This window comes from Dendrobates tinctorius, unplaced genomic scaffold, assembly GCF_039654945.1.
Source record: "Dendrobates tinctorius isolate UK_male_01 unplaced genomic scaffold, ASM3965494v1 ptg000062l, whole genome shotgun sequence".
NCBI classification, from domain to species: Eukaryota; Metazoa; Chordata; class Amphibia; order Anura; family Dendrobatidae; genus Dendrobates; species Dendrobates tinctorius.
The window spans coordinates 23,339,792-23,365,759 of NW_027361730.1; the positions used below are offsets into that span (position 1 = coordinate 23,339,792).

The following is a 25,968-nucleotide window of genomic DNA, read 5'->3' on the forward strand; positions in this document are numbered from 1 at the left end:
GACTGGCCTACATCTGACGGCGTAGAGTTTGAACGGACACTGCTGAGAGAAAAAGGCTTCTCCCCAGACCTGATTAACACCCTACTTAAAAGTAGAAAAGTCATCACTACCAAAATCTGTCAGAATTTGGAAAAAATTCCTGCAGAACTCTGGAGTGGTCGCTGGCGCTTCAGCACCTGTAAACCAAATCTTAGAGTTTCTTCAGAAAGGTCTGGATATGGGGCTCTCCACTAGTACCCTTAAAGTACAAGTATCAGCCTTGGGGGCCCTCTTTAGCTGCAACATCGTGGGTAATTACTGGATCAGTAGATTCATTAAGGCAGCAGGTCCAGGCCAATAGCGAAAGATAGATTCATGCCGTGGGACTTGAACCTAGTCCTCACGGCTATGACAGAAGCCCCATTCGAACCTATCTCATCAGCTTCCATAAAGAACCTGTCCCTCAAAGTAGCCTTCCTGGTAGCTCTAACCTCAGCTCGTAGGGTAAGCGACATCCAGGCATTATTCTCCTTATATACAGTTTAAGGACGATAGGGTAATACTCAGACCTGATCCGGCGTATTTACCTAAGGTAGTTTCCAGCTTTCATAGGACACAGGAGATAGTCCTTCCATCTTTCCTCCCTAATCCAGCTAATGAGAAGGAAGAGAAACTTCACACCTTGGATGTTAGGAAATGCCTCATAGAATATCTGGCAGTTACCGATCCCTGGAAAAAAGATAATGCCCTGTTTGTCTCTCATCAAGGCCCTAGGAAAGGTTGTAGAGCGTCAAAAAGTACACTAGCCAGGTGGGTTAGAGAAGCGATCTTAATAGCATACACCTCAAAAGGCAGGTCGCCACCCCGGAAGCTGAGGGCACATTCCACCAGAGCCCACCTCGTGGGCCGAAAGATCAGAAGTGTCCATTGACCAGATATGTAAGGCGGCTACTTGGTCCTCTCTGAGCACCTTTTATAGTCATTATAGGCTAGACTTGGGTGCTTCCACAGACCTCTCTTTTGGTATAAGGGTACTGCAGGCTGTAGTCCCTCCTAAATAGTTTTACTCTCTGTAATTCTCTCAGGTGGTGCTGTCATGGACGACCGATAAAGTCTTAGTTACTCACCGGTTAACGGTGTTTTTCGGAGTCCATGACAGCACCCGTATATTCCCTCCCTTTAGTTTAAATTTGGGTGTGCACTTCTTCCTCTTGTATGTACACAGGTAAGGAATAGTTGTGTAAAAGTACTGTATATAAATTTTGCTATTAACCATTGTGGTCCTCTTGTGCTCTGTAATCCAACTGATGCATGGGAGAGGTGCCGCCCTTTTGTATCTGTAGGTTTCCTGTTCCTGAAGGGCGGATCCCCTCTCTCAGGTGGTGCTGTCATGGACTCCGAAAAACACCATTAACCGGTGAGTAACTAAGACTTTCCCAAAAATGGCACCAGTAAGGCTAGTTTCACACTAGCGCTTTTGAGCGCAGCGACGGCCCGTGCACGGCCGCCACTAAGCCCCGCCCCTGCCGCGCCTCCGCCGGTAGCTCCGCCTACCGGCGCATGACGCTGCATGCGTCCCCTATCTTTATCACTGGGGGCGCAGGCCGTGCGCAGGTTGCGTTTGGCGCTGGTCGGCGCACCGTGAAAAGGACGCATGCGCCGCCAAACGCATACTGCGCACGGCCTGCGCCCCCAGTGATAAAGATAGAGGACGCATGCAGCGTCATGCGCCGGTAGGCGAAGCTACCGGCGGAGGCGCGGCAGGGGGTGGGGCTTAGCGGCGGCCGTGCGCGGGCCGTCGCTGCGCTCAAAAGCGCTAGTGTGAAACTAGCCTAAAAAATAGTTTGTCCCATAAAAATAATCCCTTATACAAATGTCTATGGAAAAATAAAACGATCTCAAAATTTGGTGACTATTACATGTATCAGAAAATGGTACCATTGAATACTTGACACGCATACAGATAAGCCCTCATACAGCTCATTTCACAGAAAACTGTAAAAATGTATGGCTGTCTGAAAAAATATAAATTGTTTTGTGTCTCCATACTCTTGTGTTTATTTTTTGTATAAAAGTTGGACGACTTAAAGCTACACACCTTTGATATTGCCATGGGTGACCTACAGAATAAAATTAACTTTTTTTTTGTTTAGCACATGAACAGCATGACATTTAAATGGAATCTGTTAGTGGACTCAACTGTCCTAAGTCAGCTATATGGGATAGCGTCACAGATAGTATAATAAAATGATACCTTGATATCTGAGACCCATTGGCTTGTTCCAGAGAAAAACGTTTCTCTTTTATGTAAATGAGCTGCTAAGATCTATAGGCCGGACACTGATCTCCATGAGAATTTGCCTCCAGAGCTGCTTATAAATGAATGGGAACGTTACCAGTGTGAGACATGTAATGACTGACCCTTCGCTGTCATAATCACACACCGCTCTGCAGTGAGATCGGAATGAACACTGTACAAGAGAAATTAAGTCGTAAATGTTGTTTTAAATTTGATATCATAAATCAATAGTCTCAATCTGGTAATGCCCCCTTTTATTTTTATTAATCTCTGGAGGCAGATTCTCATAGAGATCAGTGTCCAGCCCGTTGATTTTAGCAGCTCATTTACATATAAGAAAAACATGGATATCTTTGAAATAAGACATCAGATCGCTGAGGTCAAGGTATCATGTTATTCCACTCTTTGGGCATTACCTACATCACCATATAAACTGCTTAGGAGGGTCAATCCTGCTGATAGCTTCCCTTTAAAAGTTAAAAAAAAAAAAAAAAAGCTCTGGTTTTTCTTTCTCCCTATACAAGAGGTAATAAAAGTTTGGTAATAAGTTACATGTAACCCAAAATGGTGCCCCTGACTAATACAACTCATTTTGCAAAAAAGCTGCCATATAGCTACATTGGTGAAAAAATAAAACTATGACTCTTGGAATGAAAGAACATACAACTAAAAGGCTTTGTCCCAAAGATTTAAAAAAGTTGTGTCTTTAAGGAGTCAAATGTACAGTATATGAGTGTTTATAATGGCATTTGCTTCAGTAGCCTTTTCTATTCCTGAGAACCTCCTTTTAATAAATGATATTGTATTACCATGAACACAAAGTCAGCTCATTTATTTTGGGGGAAAACACTAATCATGACTGTTCTGTTATTTTAACTCTCAAACCCCCTCCCCTTACACTTTAGCGAATTGCCGAACCAAACGATGGTTTGACTGATCGTTCACTCGAACGCTATCTCTCCCGAATCTCCCGGGAATACACAGGAACGCTCTTTCTGCTACACGCTTCTGTGTTTTCTATGAGAGCCCCGTTTCCAGACTCTTTCTAGAAACAATATAAATGGACAGTCTGACACCAAACATGTCGGATTCTTCTGTCCCCTGCCATCATCTATCAGGGAGACCTCATACACGTTAGACTATAGGCTGAACCCATCGATACAGGCGGGTTCAGCCAACGTTCATCTTCTAATGTGTATAGGGACCTGTAGGCTACAGATGACGATATAAGTGAAATTTCTGGATGTATTGATGATACACCGCTCTCCTTTTGTACTAAATGACTGTATTGTTCCATAATTACCTCTTCTTCATCTTTGCTTCGTCCATCGTAATGTCCTGTGATGTATCCTGCCCTCTAGTCTGTCCTCTGCTGCGTATGCTATGGAGTTTAATTGTTCTTTTCTTGTTCGCCTTATTGGGGGACACAGAGACCTTGGGTGTATGCTGCTGCCACTAGGAGGCTGACACTATGCACAAAAAAGTTAGCTCCTCCTCCGCAGTGTACACCCCACCAACCGGCAGAGAATTCCTCAGTTTAGCTTGGTGTCAGTAGGAGGTGGACACGGGTCTTTTATTAGACCCATATCTACCTCGTCGTGCGTCGTTCCTTTTCAGGTTCTACGGAGGGATACAGAGTGAAAAGTCACATCTGTACTCCCACATGGAGTCTGCAAGTACGGCGTGTACTGCCACCCCGTATCCTTGCAGTTCTCCGCGGCAGGACCAGCCAGACGGACGCCGACACCAAGACGTGCCAGCGACTCCAGGGGTCCTTGTCGCCAGTCTCCCTCCCACTCGCCTACCAGAGCCTGTCGGTTGGATGAGACGCAAAGACTTCTTCAGACAGGTAACGGATCGTGGATGGGTGAGTATTAGGCCCCGGCTTCATATTTATTTTCCTGGCTGCCCATTCCCGACGGTCACCTCTTCAATGGCACAGGGGACCCCGGTTGTAGGCGCTGCGGTCGCTCGCAGTCGCCACAAGGCTATAGGCAGCTCAATGTTGCCGGACATCCCCCCCCCTTCCCTCCCCCCTTTCTGGGGACAGGGAGCACAGGGTTTTTTTTTTTTGTTTTTTTTTTTTTTTTCCCTATTGGGAGCGACTTGCGTCTGCGGCGTCCCTCTTTTTCGGACCTCCGCGCCGACCCCCTGCTGACAGGCGGCCGCCGCAACTAATTTAGGCCCCGGCTTCAGTTCGGGCCTACCGCTGCTTCGCGGCCACGCCCCCCGCCCCTTTCTTCTAAGCGGGCTTCTCTCCCGCTCTTCCCAGGCCCTCCCACCGCCTGTCCTTCACCTGCCCAGCCTGTCATTGGCTAGAGGGCGGTGAATCATTAACCCTGCGTGGTGCTCCGCCCTTCCTCCTCTCCTAAGGCGCGCTTTTTCTCAGGACGGCGCCATTTTCCCAGCCTGTTAGCCGGGCACCAACTCCTCACTGGACATCATCTTCTCCAGCTGGTTTTTTGTCAGGAGGGCTGTCGGCAGGATTTCGCTCTGACCTGCATCCACTGACAGGTCGCAGAGCATCGCTTCTGGGGACACCGGACCGTGAGTAGCTCTGCACTCAGACTGACCCTTCTCCGCCCTCTGTCCCCCAACCTTCCGGCATTACCTCAGCTTTTCACTATGTCTAAGTCTGATCGTACCCGCTCTACCGCCCCCCCCCTGCACTTTAGTCAAGTACTTTGCATGTTCTTTGTGCAATCGCAAACTTCCCTCAGGCCAGTCCACTCCCCTCTGCCTGGATTGTAGCAATCCAATTCAGCCTGACGCCGTCCAGGAGCCATCTTCGGCCCCAGGTGAGAGTGAGCCCCCCATGCCTGGCTGGGCCTCCTCGCTATCTCAATCAGTGGCAAACCTCACCAGGGTGTCTCAGTCCCTGGTGGCCGTTCTTGATAAGTTGCCCCTGGACTCTTCAGCAGGGCCAAGCAGGTCCCAAATTGTTCCATCTGAATCAGCCAGCGGTAGTCGCAAAAGACCCAGGCAAGATTCCCAGCCGGAATCCTCTCCTAGTCCCATCTCACCGCATAGCCCTTCTCACCAGCCTCCCTCTCGGGCCTCCTCTCCCGAGTCAGGAGAAGCGCTTTCGGACAGGTCATCTGAGGGGATTTTAGAGCTGGATTCAGACCAGGATGCAAGCATGAAGGTCACAGTGCAGGACCTCATTGCTGCGATCCATCATACCTTCGATATTGCTGACTCCCCTGCGAAATCCTCAGATCAGGAGGTTTCGTTCAGACGGGCAGAAACTCCCTCCAGGGTTTTTCCTTTCCATTCCCAGTTTGGGAAAATTTTTACCAAGGAAAGAGAGGATCCGACCAGACGCTTTCAAAGAGGAAAACGTCTCGGCATACTCTACCCATTTGCTAAAGAGCTCACGGACAACTGGTCGGCCTCTCCCTCGGTCGATCCGCCCGTATCCAGGCTATCCAATAACACGGTTCTCCCGCTTTCAGGCGTGGCGTCCCTAAAGGATTCTAATGACAGGATTGTAGAATCCCTGGCGAAGTCTGCCTTTGAAGCGGCTTCAGCGGCGGTGTGTCCAATCTTTGCTTCATCCTGGACAGCAAAGACCATAGCCACGTGGGCAGACGACCTTCGGCAGGGCATCTTAGATAAGGCGCAACCGGAGTATTTGGCCAATCTCGCCAATCAGATCACCCATGCTGGGGACTATCTTCTCTCCGCTTCCTTGGATGCTGCATCCTGTGCAGTTCAGGCGTCAAGCAACGTTATTGCAATTCGACGTACAATTTGGCTAAAGGCATGGCAAGCGGACTTGTCTTCAAAAAAGTCCCTCACTAACCTGCCCTTTCAGGGGGGTGCGCCTCTTTGGGTCCCAATTGGACCAGATTATTAAGGACGCCACCGGAGGCACGAGTTCACTCCTCCCTCAGTCCAAGCCTCGCAGACCCCCACTAAGGCGTCAGTTTCGACCCTTTCGGACTTTCCGCCGTTTCAATACGGCGGACAACTCCTCCAGCCAACAGAGACTGCAGGCTCGCCAGGAGAGAAAGAAAGTTTCCTTCAGACCCACTCCTTCCTGGCGACCCCACTCCTCCCAGGGCAGACCGTTCAGATCTAGATCTGGACGGTCTACTTCAGCATGACTATCATCGGGCACGCGAGGGGCCTTTCCAATTGGGAGGTCGACTTCTTTCCTTCAGGGACGTTTGGCTGGCCGCCGTGGAGGACGCCTGGGTCAGGGAGGTCGTATCCTCAGGATACAAGATAGAGTTCGTCTCTCTCCCACGGGATCGTTTCTTCGAATCCCGGCCTCCAAAGGATCCAGCCTTGATCCCGGGGTTCTCTACAGCTATCGCTGCTCTCCTCAGTTCCGGGGTGATTGTGCCCGTTCCCGAATCGGAGCGCTTCACGGGGTTCTACTCGAACCTGTTTGTAGTGCCGAAAAAAGACGGCGCAGTTCGACCCATCTTGGATCTCAAGCTGCTCAACAAGAGGGTCCGCCTTCGCCACTTCCGCATGGAGTCGCTTCGCTCGGTCATCGCCTCCATGGAGGAGCAGGAGTTCATGTGCTCAATAGACATCCAAGATGCCTATTTACATGTTCCAATTTTCTCCGGACATCAAAAGTTCCTGCGCTTTGCGATTCGACAGCACCACTACCAGTTTGTCGCACTGCCCTTCGGTCTTGCCACCGCTCCCAGAGTCTTCACGAAGATCATGGCTGCGTTGATGGCTTTGTTGAGAGTCAGAGGCCTCGTTCTTTTCCCGTACCTAGACGATATTCTGATCAAGGCTCCCTCATTCCAACAGGCTCACCAAAGTTTGTCAATTGTCCTGGACACTCTTTCCAATTTCGGGTGGATCGTCAACAGGAAAAAGTCCTGTCTGGTTCCTACCCAACGCCTGGTCTTTCTAGGTCTTCTGTTCGACACTCATCGGTCAAGGGTCTTTCTCCCACAAGAAAAGATTCTCTCTCTGCAGCAGGAAGTACGATCGCTGCAGACCTCGCAATTCCCATCCCTCCGTACAGCCATGAGGGTCCTGGGAAAGATGGTCGCGGCGATAGAGGCAGTTCCCTTTGCCCAATTTTACGCCAGGCCTCTCCAGCAGGCCATTCTGTCGAAGTGGAACAGGTCGCCTCGGTCCCTGGATCGCCCTGTCCATCTTTCTTACCGGATCAAGCGGTCTCTCAACTGGTGGTTGTCGTCACCTCTCATTCTATCGGGTCGATCCTTCCTTCCCATTCACTGGCAGATAGTAACCACAGATGCCAGTCTCCTCGGTTGGGGTGCTGTGTTCCGCAACCACACTGTTCAGGGTCGATGGTCGGATCGGGAATCAGCGCTACCAATCAACGTTCTGGAGATTCGAGCGATCCATCTTGCTCTGGTCCACTGGGAAAGGCTCCTCAAGGGACTGCCGGTACGGATTCAGACAGACAACGCCACAGCGGTGGCATATGTCAACCGCCAAGGGGGAACACGGAGTGTTTCAGCCCTGGCGGAGGTGTCCAAGATTCTTCGTTGGGCGGAGATTTCCGTTCCGACAATTTCCGCGGTTCACATTCCCGGCGTAGACAACTGGGCCGCCGATTTTCTCAGCCGCGAGGGTCTCGCGGCGGGAGAATGGTCCCTACATCCGGAAGTGTTTCATCTGCTCTGCCTTCGGTGGGGAACCCCGGATGTAGACCTCATGGCGTCTCGCCTCAACAGGAAAGTCCCACAATTCGTGTCCAGGTCTCGGGACCCTCTGGCAGTGGGCGCCGACGCCCTGGCCGTTCCTTGGTCCCAGTTCGAACTTCCCTACCTGTTCCCTCCTCTGCCTCTTCTTCCCAAGCTGTTGAAGAAGATCAAGGCAGAAGGACTTCCGGTCATTCTCATCGCCCCGAATTGGCCCAGAAGGTCTTGGTTCGCGGACATTGTCAACCTTCTCGCGGACGCCCCCTGGAAGCTTCCAGACAGAACAGATCTGCTGTCTCAGGGTCCGATTTGCCACCCCAATTCTCGGCCGCTCAATTTAACGGCGTGGCTGTTGAGACCGAGGTTCTGAAACAAGCAGGATTTTCCGACCACGTAATTCAGACCATGATCCGAGCCAGAAAGCCATCATCTTCCAAGATTTACTACCGTACTTGGAAGGCCTATTTCACTTGGTGTGAGACCAATGACGTCGCGCCCATGTCCTTTTCGCTCCCTTCAGTCCTAGCGTTTCTTCAGGCAGTATTGGATGCGGGGCTTGCCCTCAGTTCCCTGAAGGGTCAAGTTTCGGCGCTGTCCATTCTGTTTCAGAAAACGTTGGCTTCCCGTCCTCAGGTTAAGACCTTTCTTCAGGGCGTGGCTCACACGGTCCCGCCGTACCGGGCGCCCGTGGATCCATGGGATCTTAATCTGGTTCTTGAGGTTCTGCAAGGTCCGCCCTTTGAACCCCTCAGGGATATTTCCCTTTCTCTCCTTTCTTGGAAGGTAGCCTTTCTGGTGGCCATCACCTCCGTCCGGCGCGTGTCGGAATTGGCAGCTCTTTCGTGCCGCTCTCCCTTTCTGGTTCTCCACCAGGATAAGGTAGTTCTGCGGCCTCCGCCCTCGTTTCTTCCGAAGGTGGTGTCCTCGTTTCACCTCAACGAGGATATCGTGCTACCGTCCCTTTGTCCGAATCCAACTCATCCCCGAGAGCGGTCCTTGAACAAGCTGGACCTGGTTAGGGCGGTAAGAGTCTATCTGTCTAGGACGACTTCCCTGCGAAAGACAGAGTCTCTTTTCATTATCCCTGATGGAGCGCGGAAAGGTCACCCGGCGTCAAAAGCCACCATTGCTCGCTGGATCAGATCGGCTATCCTGGAAGCCTACCGTGTTAAGCGTCGCGGAGCCCCTCCGAGTATCAGGGCCCACTCTACTCGAGCAGTGGGTGCCTCCTGGGCGGTGCGCCACAGAGCTTCCGCACTGCAGCTTTGCAAAGCTGCAACATGGTCATCGGTTCACACGTTTGTGAAATTCTACAGAGTCCACACCTACGCTTCGGCGGACGCCAGCCTAGGTAGACGGATTCTGCAGGCAGCGGTGGTGAGTCCGCTGGCCTGATGGAAGTTTGTTTCCCACCCCAGGGACTGCTTTGGGACGTCCCAAGGTCTCTGTGTCCCCCAATAAGGCGAACGAGAAAACAGGATTTTTGGGTTGCTTACCGTAAAATCTGTTTCTCGGAGCCTTCATTGGGGGACACAGCACCCTCCCATGTTTTACAGCTCCTGTTCTTACTTTGGTTGAATGGTTACAGTTGAGTTGTTTATGTTGTCAACCTATTCTGTTACTTCTCCTACTGCTTTCTCACTAACTGAGGAATTCTCTGCCGGTCGGTGGGGTGTACACTGCGGAGGAGGAGCTAACTTTTTTTGTGCATAGTGTCAGCCTCCTAGTGGCAGCAGCATACACCCAAGGTCTCTGTGTCCCCCAATGAAGGCTCCGAGAAACAGATTTTACGGTAAGCAACCCAAAAATCCTGTTTTTTTTTTTTGTTTCTTTTAAGTCAAATAAATGTGTATCTAATCCTCAGAAAAGTGAAGGTTTTGTCCATAGCAGCTGTGACAGTGTGTGGTAACTGGACCATGAACCTCGCAATCTGAATGGTTGCTATAGGCAAATCTCCACGTTCTATAGTAGTTTTCCTAAAGAAGACCCTATATTTACTCATGAATGCTCGCTATAAATGACTTGTCAATTTTCAACATTATCTCCTGTACTCTCCTCTTGTCTGTCCCTCACTTGCCTTTTCCTATGTCGTTCTGATTTTTTTCTCAACCAAAGCTTCCCAACTTTTTGGTCGCCTAGTGACACTCCTCTCTACAATTTGGAGCCTTGTGACCCCCCTCCCTTCGATGTGGCTCGTTTCCGTGGGCTGACTGCCTCTACACTGCTTGACCTTACATACCTGACAGGCATCCACGAAGATCCTGGCAAATCTGGTGCTAAACGCCACGAAAAGAGACACCGTCATGAATCCGAAGAGAAGGGAGACCCCGAGCAGAAGGGCGACGTGGAATCGATAGAACGGGCAACAGAGGAGAAAACAATTAGCAACATAGTTTCTAAATCCGAAAACGAATCTATTACACTACTCACTGAAACTCCAGCCAGTGATCAACATCATTCTATTGATGGGAAACGTAAAAGTCACGACCACCTCTCAAGGAGCCATGATGTTGCCCAATCTGAAATCAGGGCTGTTCAATTATCCTACATAAATTTAGGAGCCATGAAATCCCTAGGAGCACTGTTAAGCTGCAGTAAATATGCTGAGCTGCTTCTTATTCCAAAGGTACTGGCCGAAAATGGACACAATTCAGATTGCGCGAGCTCTCCCGTCATACATGAGGATGTAGAGATGAGAGCTGCCCTGCAATTTTTGATGCGTCACATGGTGAAGAGGGCTGTTATGAGATCACCCATAAAAAGGGCATTGGGACTGGCTGATTTGGAGAGAGCACAAGCCATGATTTATAAGCTGGTGGTACATGGACTACTGGAAGAGCAATTTGGCAGCAGACTTAGACAAGGTATGCCACAGAGATTATGCTCTATAGCATTGTTTGTATAGCAGTCGTTGTTTGTTTGTTTTTTTCACTTTTCTTTACAAAGTATAGCTTTTTTTTAATGGTGTGCAGGGTATTGTTAGCTAGATTATACCACTAACAAGTGTCAAAGTGTATGTAAACCTTAACATAGCTCGCAAAAATAAAAATAGCCTAGAATTATTAGAATTTATACTCATTTAGCCCCTTTAAAGGGAAGTGCAGTGCATAGGATAAAATCCATAAGAAAACCACATGTACAACTCTACGTATTTGGTTGTGGTTTCACTTTGGATTTGCTGCATATGGTAATAACTGCTACTACTATTGCTACTACTAACTGCTATTACTGCTATGGTAATAAACCGGATACAAATGTACTCCTTTTGATTGTGCATAATATTCTGCTGATTGCGTTTATTTTGCTTGTTATACCCCTAACTACCAGGGCTTTATAGCGAAAAATATTGTTTTGTAAATTTGCAATCAGAATAGACATGAACGTTTCATGTACAGTCATATGTCTTAAGAGTTATTGCAAAATAAAATAAAATAAAATTCCAATATCCATAGGATAAGGATAATTTGACGATTCCTGGGTGCCCATTGATGGAACCCCTCAGCGATCCTGGAAGTGATTACATGGAACCCCGGGTTTGGGACTCCTGCAGTCTCATCCTGAATTGCGTCATTATCCATGGGATTGTGGCAAATTGCTGAGCGCTGTACTCTACCCGATCTGTCAGTCTCATAGACAGTGAATGGGACTATGTGCACCTCCGCTCATGACAGGCTTGCAAATATCAGGATCATTGAAGGTGCCAGTAATTGGCAAGTTTTATCCTATCCTAATGAATGGGGGTAACTTGCTGCCTTTTGAGGTTTTTGGTTTGGAATTTTTTTTGTCGCAGTTAAGTGACTGTTATTTGGTGCATTATGTCTGTCTTCCCTCCAGACATAGACCAACAAGCTGAGGATAATGATCAAGTTCAACAAGCTCAGACGCCAGTTACCACGAGCCCATCGGCATCCAGCACAACGTCTTTTATGAGCAGCTCACTTGAAGATACTACCACTGCTACCACTCCTGTCACTGACACTGAAACCGTGCCAGCATCTGAGTCTCCTGGAGTTATGCCTCTCAGCTTGCTGAGGTACTCTACACATTCATTACCTATAAAAATAGATTATTTCTCATTTCAGTGGTCCAGATGTGCTAAGGAGCTTCTCTACATTTTATTATAGTGATCATATGAAATGTGAATACCTCTCCTTGTTCCACCATTTCATGGTCACCTCGGTTCACACTACATGCCTTACATAGCCTTTACACAAGAATACAGTAGCCTGACTCTGCCAACTGAGCCCTGTGCCCTAATTGGCTACCATCCACCCCTAATTTGTTAGTTTGGCTTCATAGGATGCCAATGAACTGATCAATGTCGTTTTGGAGCGTGGAAGGAAAGCAGAGGACTGAAGAATCTTAGAGGCACAGGGAGAACATACAAAGTCCATGTAGATGTTTCTCTTGGCTAGATGTAACCTTGCGACTTGGGCCCTCCAAGACATCCACTTGACTGACTGTCAGGAATACTTAGATATTTCATATACCTTTACGTTTCCTCTTTTAGGCAAATGTTTTCAAGCTACCCAACAACAACAGTACTGCCCACCCGTCGGGCACAGACCCCTCCAATCACATCACTGCCCACATCACCCACAGATGAAGTGGGAAGAAGACAGAGCCTGACATCTCCTGACTCTCAGCCATCAAGACATACCAACCGTACCGGTGAGTGCACAATTAACGATATCATGCATGCGACAATCTGCCTTGTAATGGGAACCTATTTCATTACACATACTGCCTGAAAAACAGGCAGCAGGAATCAGATACTTCATTGCTAAAAGCATATATGATTTATACTGATGCACTGGGGCGTTTCAGAGAAATAGACAGAGGAAAACGTAGGAGGTGATGTCTGCACCACTTGAAAATCACAGGTCTGCTGAAGCCTGTGATTGGCTGCAGCGGTCAGGTGACTGGAAGAGCATGTCATTAGAGATCCATCCACTCTTGGGCTTCTAATCACCTGACCGTTGCAGCCAAATCAGTTTTCAGAATTCCTGTGACTTTCAAATGAAACAGACATCCGAGTCAGGGCTTCCTCTGGGTAGCCAGCTCTGGATCAGTGGGGCTGGTGGTAGGCGAATGTGCCTCCATTTTTTATTTTTTTTTATATTTTAAGGCTTAAAAGATTTTTAATCTGTGTCGGGCAACCTCTTTAAAATAAGACCAAAAAAGCAATAAGTGACTTAAGAGGGGGAATATTGACCAAGTTTAGCCATGAACACCTACCAACACCATACAGTTGGCATTTCAAGTAGGATTCCTCCCCTTAATATATATAAAAAAAATAACTCCACACTACAAATACGCAGTTTACAGTGAAAATTGTTTTAATTCTAACAATCCAGTGACAAATCCATGTAGTTGGATAAACACGAAGGTGGGCTGTGATGCTGGAGTAAATCATTTCTTCAGAAATTATGATGAGGAAATGGCTTTTTATTCACAATGCGTTTCCACGCCATAGCGGCATCTTGTCTTTTTCTAGTGGAAAAAAAAAGATGCGCCAATGAAACTCATTGTGAATAAAAAGCTCCTCCCTCTCCCCCTCCTCCCTCTCCCTCTCCTCCTCCTCCTCCCTTTCCTACTTCTACTCCCTCTCCTCCTCCTCCGAACTCCTACTTCTACTCCCTCTCCTCCTCCTCCCTCTCCTACTTCTCCTCCCTCTCGTCCCTCCCTCTCGTCCCTCCCTCTCGTCCCTCCCTCTCGTCCCTCCCTCTCGTCCCTCCCTCTCGTCCCTCCCTCTCGTCCCTCCCTCTCGTCCCTCCCTCTCGTCCCACTGGATTTCGAGAATGAAAGTATTTTTATTGTAAGCTGCATATCTGGAGTGCAGAGTTCTGTACATGATTTTAATTCAGTTTATTGTCTGAAAGAAGATAATTATGCAGAGATTTTTGTAGTTTCCCTGACTTTTTAAGATTGATTTTTTTTCACTTACAAAATGTACCAAAAAAACCCCTTCAATAATAATGAGACTAATATTCAGTTCACGTATTCCTTTTTGTATTGATGCTTTTACGAGTATTTGTAGCCTTGGTTGATTTTAATGTATTATTTGTCTTCACAGCTCTGTCAGATCCCAGTAGTCGCCTCTCTACATCTCCCCCACCTCCTGCTGTGGTTGTACCTTTACTAGAAATGGGCTTCTCCATAAGACAGATCAAGAAAGCCATGGAAGCTACTGGTAATTGTCCTTTTTGGTGTTTTTTTTTTTTTTCTTGTGCCATTCTGACGTTTTCTGATCTATATATGTGATATTTAAATTAATTTGGGAAGGAGCACTATGGCGATGTTTTTATTGCCACATCTGTTGCCAATCATTAGTTTGTGTGTAGCGAGTGTAATAAAAAATGTAACAATTACTGTCCTCTGCCGTTTCCAACACCTCTTCGGTCCTTACATTACAGCCATGGTCACATGATGCAGGAGAGCACCGGAGCAGAGCTGGAAACGACAGGAGACCGCAATGGGTCAATATTTTAATACACTCTGCATACACTAATGGTTGATATCAAAGGGGGCAATGTAACAATGCCGGAGTGCTTTTTTAAGGCTCCGTCACACACAGCGAGATCGCTGATTTTGTGACGCAACAGCGATCTCACCAGCGATCTTGCTGTGTGTGACATGCATCAGCGACCGGCCCCCTGCCAGGTATTGCTGATCGTGCAGGAGTGTCCTGGGCCATTTTTTGATCATTGGTCTCCCGCTGGCCAGCACGCATCGCGTGGCAGCGGGAGACCAACGATCAGCGAGCTCCCAGCGCTGTAAACAGACGCTGGGAGCTAGTATCCAAGGTAAATATCGGGTAACTAAGCGCTTGCGTTGCTTAGTTACCCGCTGTGTACCCTGGATACCAGCGTGCTCGCGCTGGGAGCTGGTATCCAAGGTACACAGCGGGTAACTAAGTGGCGCACGCGTTTAGTTACCAGATATTTACCTTGGATTCCAGCGTCCTCGCTGGTCCGGATCGCTGGTGAAGCTGCCTGTTTGGCAACTCACCAGCGATCATGTAGCGAGGCACCAGCGATCCTGACAAGGTCGTATCGTTGTCGGGATCGCTGGTGCATCGATTAGTATGACGGCACCCTTAGGCTTTGTCACTTTATCAGTGACAGATAAAAATCTTCTCTCTAGGCATGGTCTGCTGCTACTATGACTACATGTTTTGCTCTGTTCTTTAACATAATCTTTAATTATTTTAAGCTGGTTATTAATCTTTAAAGTTATTTCCATCATAAAGTGTAACATTCTCTAATACTCTAAAATCTGTATTCCTTGATTTCCTGTTTGTGCTTTTCCAGGTGCTCGAGAGGCTGACCCCCAGAATATTACTGTATTGGCAATGTGGATGATAGAACATCCTGATGATGAGGAAAGATACTCTGGCAGAGCTAGTGAACAGTGCCAAGGTGGTGCTATTTCAGGTGCAGGGGGTAAAGCCAATGAGGTTTTCACAGGAGACATTTCCTCTTCAGATAACCCAGAATTGGAAGAATGCTTTTGTGAGAGGTAATTTATGTACACTTAGGAGAATACTGGATGAATGCTATAGTGGCTTGCGAAAGTATTCACCCCCTTGGCATTTTTTGTGTTGTGCTTGCTCCAGCTCCTTCAAGTTAAATGGCTTCCTCTAGTGAACAACAATCTTCAAGTCTGACCACAGATTCTTAATTTAAGCTCTAGGTTTTGACTAGACCACTCCAAACCATTTACACATTTCCCCTTACACCACTCGAGGGTTGCTTTAGCAGTACACTTTGGGTCATTGTCTTTTTGGAAGGTGAACCTCCATCCCATTCTCAGATCACTGACAGAGTGAAACAGGTTTTGCTCACAAATATCCCTGAATTTCACACTATCCATGTTCTCCTCAACTCGGACCATTTTCCTTGTCCTTTCTGCCGAAAACATCCCCACCGCATGATACTGCCACCACCATGTTTCACTGTGTGGATGGTGTTCTTATGGTAATGAGATGTATTGGTTTGGCACCAGACATAGCATTTACCTTGGTGGCCAAAAAGTTGAATTTTGGTGTAGTCTGACCACAGCACCTTCCTCCATTCATTTGGGGAGTCTCCCACATGTCTTTTGGCAAACTTAAATGAGCCCTAGTTTTCTGTGTAAGTAAAGGCTTTTTTCTGCCCACTCTTCCATAAATCCACCTCTATGCAGTGTACAGCTTATTGTGGTTGTATGTACAGATGCTTCAGTCTCTGCTGGGGAACTGTGCATCTCCTTCAGGGTTACCTTTGGTCTCTGTGCTACCTCTCTGATAATTGCCCTTTTTGCCCGGACTAAGAGTTTTGGTGAGCGCTGCTCTCTTGTCAGTCTTGTCAGGTTTGTTGTGGTACCATGTTCTTTCCATTTGATGATCATTGATTTGATGGTGCTCCAGGGGATCATCAGAAATTGGAATATTTTTTTATAACCCAACCCTGACTTGTATGTACTTCTCAACAACTTTGTCCCTGACTTGTTTGGAGATCTCCTTGGTCTACGTGGTGGTGTTTGGTTAGTGATGCCTCTTGCGTAACGGTGTTGCAGCCTCTGTGGCCTTTCAGAAAAGGTGTGTATATACTGACAGACCACGTGACACATAGATGCACACAGGTGGACTTCCTTTCACTAAGCATGTGACTTATGCAGATAATAGCTTGCACTAGAAATTTTTAGGGGCTTTATAGCAAAAGGGTGAATACATATGCACATGCTCATTTTTAGTTATTTGATCCCATAAATTTAATCTCTGCCTATATTTTTCTCACTTCACTCCACCAACTTACACTATTTATTGGTGATGTATCGCACACAAATCAGATTACAAAAATATTTAAACATGGGTTGTAATGTAGCAAACTAGGTAAAAATCCAAGGGGGGTCAATACTTTGGCAAGCCACTGTAAACCTTTTTTTTTTTTTTTTCTGCATACATTGCAGTGTCCTTTAGGCTGCATTGTCAGTGTAGCATTGTTTCACTATATTTTGGGGTGGGCTAAATGCAGTCCGATATTAGTTTCTAGAAAAATATAGAAACTTCTACATACAGGGATGGGAATTTATCAATGGCTACACTCCAGTATTTTTGTGGGACAAAATAATTAAAAGGGAAGACTTGTAGGAAAGAAAAAGAGGGGAAAAACACAAGGAGACTTAACAGTTGTGTTCATAAAACAGAGAGCTGATGTAATACAGACAGAATCAGTATGGGTACCAAAATGAATGTAAAAATGAGTGTGCTGCCAAGAAATAGCAGGAAGGATTAGCATGATGATCTGGAAACAGGGCCCCTAGGAAAAATGCTCAGATATGATTGCATAGTCTTATACCAGACAGCTGGTGGTGTATACCCGTGTTGGAGATTGCAGATTAATAGAAGCTGAAAGACAAAGAGCGCAATAGGGTCTTACCCGAGAAAACAAAAATATATAGAACAATTAGTTATACTCACCCTCTGCAGGAGAGTATCTGGCATAAAGGAAACAAGGTCGGTTTGCTGCACATCCAAATGACCACGCTGTGGCCATAAAACTTCAGATTCAAAAGAAGTAAACTTTTATGGATTAAACGTGCGCTGCCAGACCATCACTCCTCACAAGTTGTGTGCTTAATACATTTATTTCCCTACGCGTTTCAAAGTTCAAAAACTTCTTCCTCAGGGGATGATATGTACCTACATATCATCCCCTGAGGAAGAAGTTTTTGAACTTTGAAACGCGTAGGGAAATAAATGTATTAAGCACACAACTTTTGAGGAGTGATGGTCTGGCAGCGCACGTTTAATCCATAAAAGTTTCCTTCTTTTGAATCTGGAGATTGCAGATTGGCAGATTGCTGGGTGACCAAGAGTGCAGTATGATGATTGGAAACGGAGTCTTTTCCATCAAGTGTTCATGTAGCGCCCTCAGGGGTGATGGCAATCGACTCTTCCATGCTTCATGTTCCTGTTTTTTTTTCGTTTACATGTATTTTAAAATGTTGATCAAAAACACTGTGAAAAGAGGTCTAATTGTATCTGGTATTGTGACTTGTAGTCCAGACAGCATGGAACAAGCAGAAAATGCTGGAGCGAGTAGTGGACAGCAGACGAGAGGCAGATCCACTGTAACTAGGAGGCAAAAGTTTGATCTGGCAGCAAGAACACTGCTGGCGAGAGCGGGTATGTCACCCACTGCATTTGAAGCATCCCACCTATTTTGAGCAGCAACGTTAGTCATATTTCGTAATACACGTACAATGATGTTTTTTGGTCGGGGACTGATATTTTCTTTCTACTACCTCGCTCATTTTACTAGAATGTCATTGATTTTGAGTTTATTTGTGTTAATGTGTTTTGATGTAAGGTATTATCCCACAGCAAATTAAAATATTTCTTGCATTTGAGGAATGGGAAGCAATATACACACTGCCCTTTTACATCTTTTTACACAAATATATTCTTACAAATTCTCAGTGCAGGAGACTGAAAGCAGGCATGAGGAAGCCTGCAGCGGCGCCTGTCAGATTGCGGATCTGACACAGCGCTGTTCTAAGTGTCAGATCAGCGATCTGACACAAGACAGTGATGTCCCCCCGGGACAATATAATAAAGTGTAAAAAAAAAAAAAAAAACACTTGTAAAAATAATTTTAAACAAGTCCCAAAATACCTTGTATACCATGTATGAGCCGAGATTTTCAGTCCATTTCGGCTTATATACGAGTCATATACCGGTGGGGGAGGGGTTCGGAGGTCTCAGAGATCAAACTCACCCCCTCTGCAGCCCTCCTGTTTGTTCCATGTTCTCAGACCCCTGCTCTTCCTGCTTTAGCGGTTATGTGGTACCGCTCATTAAACTCATGAATATGCGCATATACATAAGTTTAATGAGCGGTACCACGTGACCGCTGAAGCAGGAAGAGCAGGGGCCTGAGAACATGGAACAAGCAGGGGCTGCGCTGCAGAGACGAGCGCCAGGAGGGGGTGAGTATGAACGGGGGGATCCATATTCACCTGTTGCAGAGCCGGCAACGCTGATGAGCAGCGGGCAGCAGGAGGTGAGTATACAGTTTGTTTGTTTTTTATAACGGAGGCAGCAGCAGCAACATGATGGTGCCACTCACTGTCCTCATTATCTGGAGCCACTCACTGTGCAGCATTATCTGGGGCCACTCACTGTGCAGTATTATCTGGGACCACACACTGTGCAGCATTATCTGGGGCCACTCACTGTGCAGCATTATCTTGGGCCACTCACTGTGCAGTATTATCTTGGACCACACACTGTGCAGCATTATCTGGGGCCTCTCACTGTGCAGCATTATCTGGGGCCACACACTGTGCAGCATTATCTGGGGCCACACACTGTTCAGCATTATCTGGGGCCACACACTGTGCAGCATTATCTGGGGCCACACACTGTGCAGCATTATCTGGGGCCCCACACTGTGCAGCATTATCTGGGGCCACACACTGTGCAGCATTATCTGGGGCCACACACTGTGCAGCATTATCTGGGGCCACACACTGTGCAGCATTATCTGGGGCCACACACTGTGCAGCATTATCTGGGGCCACACACTGTGCAGCATTATCTGGGGCCACACACTGTGCAGCATTATCTGGGGCCACACACTGTGCAGCATTATCTGGGGCCACTCACTGTGCAGCATTATCTTGGGCCACTCACTGTGCAGTATTATCTTGGACCACACACTGTGCAGCATTATCTGGGGCCTCTCACTGTGCAGCATTATCTGGGGCCACACACTGTGCAGCATTATCTGGGGCCACACACTGTGCAGCATTATCTGGGGCCACACACTGTGCAGCATTATCTGGGGCCACACACTGTGCAGCATTATCTGGGGCCACACACTGTGCAGCATTATCTGGGGCCACACACTGTGCAGCATTATCTGGGGCCACACTGCAGCATTATCTGGGGCCACACACTGTGCAGCATTATCTGGGGCCACTCACTGTACAGCAAAACTGGGGTCACTCACTGTGCACCCTAGGCTTATACGCAAGTCAACAAGTTCTCCCAGATTTTTGTGACAAAATTAGCGGGGTCGGCTTATACACAGGTTGGCTTATACACGAGTAAATGTGGTAAATTAAAAAAAATATTCCCTACTAAATTCTTTTTTTTACTAGAAAAAAAAAAGTACCCATATTTAGTATCACTGCGTCCGTAACGACCCGCCCTATAAAACTGTCCCACTATTTAATCCCTTTAGTGAACCCCTTCAAAAAAAAAAAAAAACAAAGCAAAAAACAATGCTTTATCATCATACTGCCGAACAAAAAGTGCAATAACGCGCAATCAAAAAGATGTATATAAATAACCATGGTACCGCTGAAAACGTCATCTTGTCCCGCAAAAAACGAGCCGCCACACAGCGTCATCAGCGAAAAAATAAGTTATAGCTCACAGAATAAAGCGATGCAAAATAATTATTTTTTATATAAAATTGGTTTTATTGTATAAAAGTGCCAAAACATAAAAAAAGACATAAATGAGGTATCGCTGTAATCGTACTGACCCGAAGAATAACACCGCTTTATCAATTTTACCACACGCAGAACGTTGTAAACGCCCCCCCCCCCCAAAAAAAACCAAATTCATGAAATGCTGGTTTTTGTTCATTCTGTGCCCCAAACATCGGAATAAAAAGCGATCAAAAAATGTCACGTGCCCGAAAATAGTACCAATAAAAACGTCAACTCATCCCGCAAAAAATAAGACCTCACATGACTCGCATAGCTCTCAAAATGTGGTGATGCAAGAACTGTTTTTACAATAAAAAGCATCTTTTAGTGTATGACAGCTGCCAAACATAAAAACTTGCCATAAATAGTAAATCAAACCCCCCTTTATCACCCCCTTAGTGAAAAATAATGAAATTGAAAAAAAATGTATTTATTTCCATTTTCCAGTTAGGGTTGGGGCTAGGGTAAGGGTTAGGGCTAGGATTAGGGCTGAGATTAGGGTTAGGGGTGTGTTGGGGTTAGGGTTGGAGTTAGAATTGGGGGGGTTTCCACTGTTTGGGCACATCAGGGGCTCTCCAAACGCAACATGGCGTCTGATCTCAACTCCAACCAAAAAAGTCAAATGGCGCCACTTCCCTTCTGAACTCTGCCATGCGCCCAAATAGTGGTTTACCCCCACATATGGGGTATCAGCGTACTCAGGACAAATTGCACAATAACTTTTGGTGTCCTGATTCCCTTGGGAATTAAAAATTGGGGGTGAAAAGATCATTTTTGTCGAAAAAAATGACTTTTTAATTGTATGGCTGTACGTTATAAACTTCTGTGAAGCCCTTGAGGGTTCAAAGTTCTCACCACACATCTAGATAAGTTCCTTGGGGATCTAGTTTCCAAAATGGGGTCATTTGTGGGGAGTTTCCACTGTTTAGGCACATCAGGGGCTCTCCAAACCCGATCTCAATTCCAGCCAATTTTGTGTTGAAAAAGTCAAACGGCGCTCGTTCCCTTCCGAGTTCTTCCATGCGCCGTAACAGTGGTCCACCCCCACATATCGGTTATCAGCGTACTCAGGACAAACTGCACAATAACTTTTGCAGTCCAATTTCTCCTGTTACCCTTGGTAAAATAAAAAATGCACCTGAAGTAATTTTTTTTGTGAAAAGAAGTTAAATGTTCATTTTTTTAAACATTCAAAAAATTCCTTTGAAGCACCTGAAGGGTTAATAAACTTCTTGAATGTGGTTTTGAGCACCTTGAGGGGTGCAGTTTTTACAATGGTGTCACTTTTGGGTATTTTCTATCATATAGACCCCTCAAACTGACTTCAAATGTGATGTGGTCCCTAAAAATAAAATGGTGTTGTAAAAATGAGAAATCGCTGGTCAGCTCTTAACCCTTATTACTTCCTAACAAAAAAAATTTTGGTTCCAAAATTGTGCTGATGTAAAGTAAACGTGGGAAATGTTACTTATTATGTTTTTTTGTGTGCCGTATCTCTGTGATTTAAGGGGATAAAAATTCAAAGATGGAAAATTGCGAAATTTTCGCCAAATTTCCGTTTTTTTCACAAATAGACGCAAGTTATATGAATGAAATTTTACCACTAACATGAAGTACAATATGTCATTAGAAAACAGTGTCAGGATCACCGGGATCCATGGAAGCGTTCCGAAGTTATTACCACATAAAGGGACAGTGGTCAGAATTGTAAAAATTGGCCCAGGCATTAACATGCAAACCACCCTTGGGAGTAAAGGGGTTAAAGCGTAACCATCATTTTATATTTTTATTTCATAAATCAGTAGTACACATGAATGTATTAAACTTTGTAATATATCTTATCAGAGAAATCTGCTTCTTTCTCCACCAGAATTGATCAGTCATTTTCAAAATTCTCAATTCACAGGTAAAATTTGTATTCGATGAAGACAGACTGTTAAATTACAGAAATGGGAGATCATCGTTGCTACTGATTAGTTTCTATGCACACTTAGTGGAGGGGGGAGCTCTGCTTTTAACTCTTCCCACCTCCCCATAGAGTCTTATCAGTACCAACTGTCATCTCCTATCTCAATAATGTAAAAATCTTGTCCTCACTGAATTGAGTTTTTACCACTTGAGAATGAAAGATCCGTTCTGGTTGAGAGAGAAGCTAATTTCTCTGCTGAAATATATTTCAAAGTTGCTTATTTTCATGTGTACAATTGTACTTCAAGGTTTATTTTCATAAAATTGTTAATATTAATAAGTATGTCCCTTTGAAATCTAGTATGTAATTGAGGACCGTGTATAATCCGGTCTTTGCATAAATAGTAGAAGCAGTTTTGGAACGTTAATTTCTCTGATAAGGTACACTAGCGTTCAAAAGTTTAGGGTCACTTTGAAATTTCTTATTTTTGAAAGAAAAGCAGTTTTTTCCAATGAAGCGAACATTAAATGATTCAGAAATACGCTCTATACATTGTTTAATGTGGTAAATGACTATTCGAGCTGCAAACGTCTGGTTTGTAATGTAATATCTTCATAGGTTTATAGAGGCCCATTTCCAACAACCATCACTCCAGTAGTGTTATGGTACTTTGTTCTTGCTAACTGTGTAAGAAGGCTAATGAATGATTAGAATACCCTTGAAAACCCTTGGGCAAGTATGTTAGCACAGCTGAAAACAGTTTGGCTGATTAGAGAAGCTATAAACCTGACCTTTCTTTGAGCTAGTTGAGAATCTGGAGCATTACATTTGTTTGGTTCCATTAAACTCTTAACCCCTTTCTGCCATCCGACGTACTATCCCGTCCATGGGACCTGGGCCCCTATGCCCATGGACGGGATAGTACGTCGGCGCGATCAGCGGCGCCCACGTGGTGAGCGCCGCTGATCGCGGCCAGGTGTCAGCTGATTATCACAGCTGACACCCGGCACAGCTGACACCCGGTCACGGACCGCCCCTGACACGTTAACCCCTTGCACACCGCGATCAAACATGATCGCGGTGTACCGGGGGTTAAAGGGAAGCATCGGCAGGGAGGGGGCTCCCTCCGTGCTTCCCTGAGCCCCCCACGGCAGCGCAATGTGCAGCGCTGCTGCGGGGGGCTCCTTTCCTCCAGGCCCCCGAATCCAAGATGGCGACGGGGGCCTGAGGAAGCTGGCTTCCTCAGTGCCTGCAAAGCGCAGGCATGAGGAAGCCTTCTGCAGTGCCTGTGTCAGATCGCTGATCTGTCACAGTGATCTGTGATGTGACAGATCAGCGATCTGTCACAGGACAGTGATGTCCAACCTGGGACTATTTAATAAAGTAAAAAAAAAAAATAAAAAAAACTGTTAAAATAATTTAAAAAAAAATCGCCAAATTAGAAAAAAAAAAAATATTCCCCCAATAAATCCATTTTTTGGAAATAATAATAAAAAAAAAAAACAATAAAAGTACACATATTAGGTATCGCCGCGTCCGTAATGACCCGCCCTATAAAACTGTCCCATTAGTTAACCCCTTTAGCGAACCCCTTAAAAAATAAAAATAAAGAACGAAGCAAAAAATAATGATTTATTATCATACCGCCAAACAAAAAGTGTAATAACGCGCGATCAAAAAGACGCATATAAATATCCATGGTACCGCTGAAAACGTCATCTTGTCCCGCAAAAAACGAGCTGCCACACAGCATCATCAGCGAAAAAATAAAAAAGTTATAGCTCGCAGAATAAAGCGATGCAAAAATAATTATTTTTTATATAAAATAGTTTTCATTACATAAAACCGACAAAAACATAAAAAAACGACCTAAATGAGGTATCGCTGTAACCGTACTGACCCGAAGAATAAAACCGCTTTATCAATTTTACCGCACGCGGAACGGTGTAAACGCACCTCCCCAAAAGAAATTCATGAAACGCTGGTTTTTGTTCATTCTGCGTCCCAAAAATCGGAATAAAAAGCGATCAAAAAATGTCTCGTGCCCGAAAATGTTACCAATAAAAACGTCAACTCGTCCCGCAAAAAATAAGACCTCACATGACTCGGTGGGTCAAAATACGGAAAAATTATAGCTCTCAATATGTGGTGATGCAAAAACTATTTTTACAATAAAAAGCGTCTTTTAGCGTGCGACAGCTGCCAAATATAAAAACCGCCATAAATAGTAAATCAAACCCCCCAATATCACCCCCTTAGGCTGGTTTCACATTTGCGCTTTTGTGCGCAGCGCATCGTGCGCACACGTGCGCATGCGCACTGCGCACCTATGTTTAACATGACGTGCGCATGGTCTTGCGCACACTTGCGTTTTCGTGCGCATGCGTTTTTTTGTCTTTTGCGCCAGGCGCGCCAGACGCAACATGTTGCATTTTTTGGTGCGCCCTGTCTCGGCAAAAAAACGCATGCGCACGCTTGCGCACGGAATGAGCAAAAACAACACATTGAAGTCTATGGGAACGCATGCGTGCGCATGGTCTTGCGCACGGTTGCGTTTTTTTGCGCATGCGTTTTTGAGTGAAACAAGTCTAGAATGTTCTCTAGACAATGGAAAAAATGTCACACCTAAAAACGCATGTGCATAAAAAAACGCAAACGCATGCAAAAACGCATGTAAAACGCAAGCAACGCTGCGTTTTTTGACGCATCAGCGTGCGCATGAAGTTAAAAAACGCGCGTTTGTTTTGCGTTTTTCTTTGCGTTTTTTGTGCGCACGATGCGCTGCGCAAAAAAACGCTAATGTGAAACTAGCCTTAGTTAGGGAAAAATAATAAAATTTAAAAAAAAGTATTTATCTCCATTTTCCCATTAGGGTTAGGGTTAGGGTTACGGGTGTGTTGGGGTTAGGGTTGGAGTTATAATTGGGGGGTTTCCACTGTTTGGGCACATCAGGGGCTCTCCAAATGCAACATGGCGTCTGATCTCAATTCCAGCCAATTCTGAGTTGAAAAAGTCAAATGGTGCTCCTTCCCTTCCAAGCTCTGCCATGCGCCCAAACAGTGTTTTACCCCCACATGTAGGGTATCAGCCTACTCAGGACAAATTGCAAAACAATTTTTGGGGTCCAATTTCTCCTGTTACCCTTAGGAAAATAAAAAATTGGGGGCAAAAATATCATTTTTGTGGAAAAAAATGATTTTTTTATTTTCACGTCCGAGTGTTATAAACTTCTGTGAAGCACTTGGGGGTTCAAAGTGCTCACCACACATCTAGATAAGTTCAGTGGGGGGTCTAGTGTCCAAAATGGGGTCACTTGTGGGGAGTTTCAATAGTTTAGGTACATCAGGGGCTCTCCAAACGCACATGACACCCGCAGACCATTCCATCAAAGTCTGCATTCCAAAACGTCACTGCTTCCCTTCCGAGCCCCGACGTGTGTCCATACAGTAGTTTTCTCCCACATATGGGGTGTCAGCGTACTCAGGCCAAATTGGACAACAACTTTTGGGGGTCCAATTTCTCCTGTTACCCTTGGGAAAATGAAAAAATTGGGGACTAATTGATCATGTTTCTGGAAAAAATACGATTTTTTTATTTTCATGCCCTGGCATTATAAACTTCTGTGAAGCCCTTGGGGGTTCAAAGTGCTC

At 45.8% G+C, this 25,968-nt stretch overlaps 1 protein-coding gene across 5 annotated transcripts in view; it reads left to right on the forward strand.

Annotated features, from left to right (window-relative positions):
* HERC1 (HECT and RLD domain containing E3 ubiquitin protein ligase family member 1) overlaps positions 1 to 25,968 on the forward strand; it is a 341,682-nt gene that overhangs the window by 198,087 nt on the left and 117,627 nt on the right. For 4 of the 5 annotated variants that reach the window (XM_073579381.1, XM_073579383.1, XM_073579382.1 and 1 more), the window contains exons 39-44: positions 10,039 to 10,787; positions 11,758 to 11,956; positions 12,434 to 12,594; positions 14,000 to 14,116; positions 15,237 to 15,444; positions 17,970 to 18,094. In XM_073579381.1, the coding sequence (XP_073435482.1) occupies positions 10,039 to 10,787; positions 11,758 to 11,956; positions 12,434 to 12,594; positions 14,000 to 14,116; positions 15,237 to 15,444; positions 17,970 to 18,094 (1,559 nt within the window). The remainder of the gene's footprint in view (positions 1 to 10,038; positions 10,788 to 11,757; positions 11,957 to 12,433; positions 12,595 to 13,999; positions 14,117 to 15,236; positions 15,445 to 17,969; positions 18,095 to 25,968) is intronic. The other variant, XM_073579385.1, reaches the window with a different exon arrangement.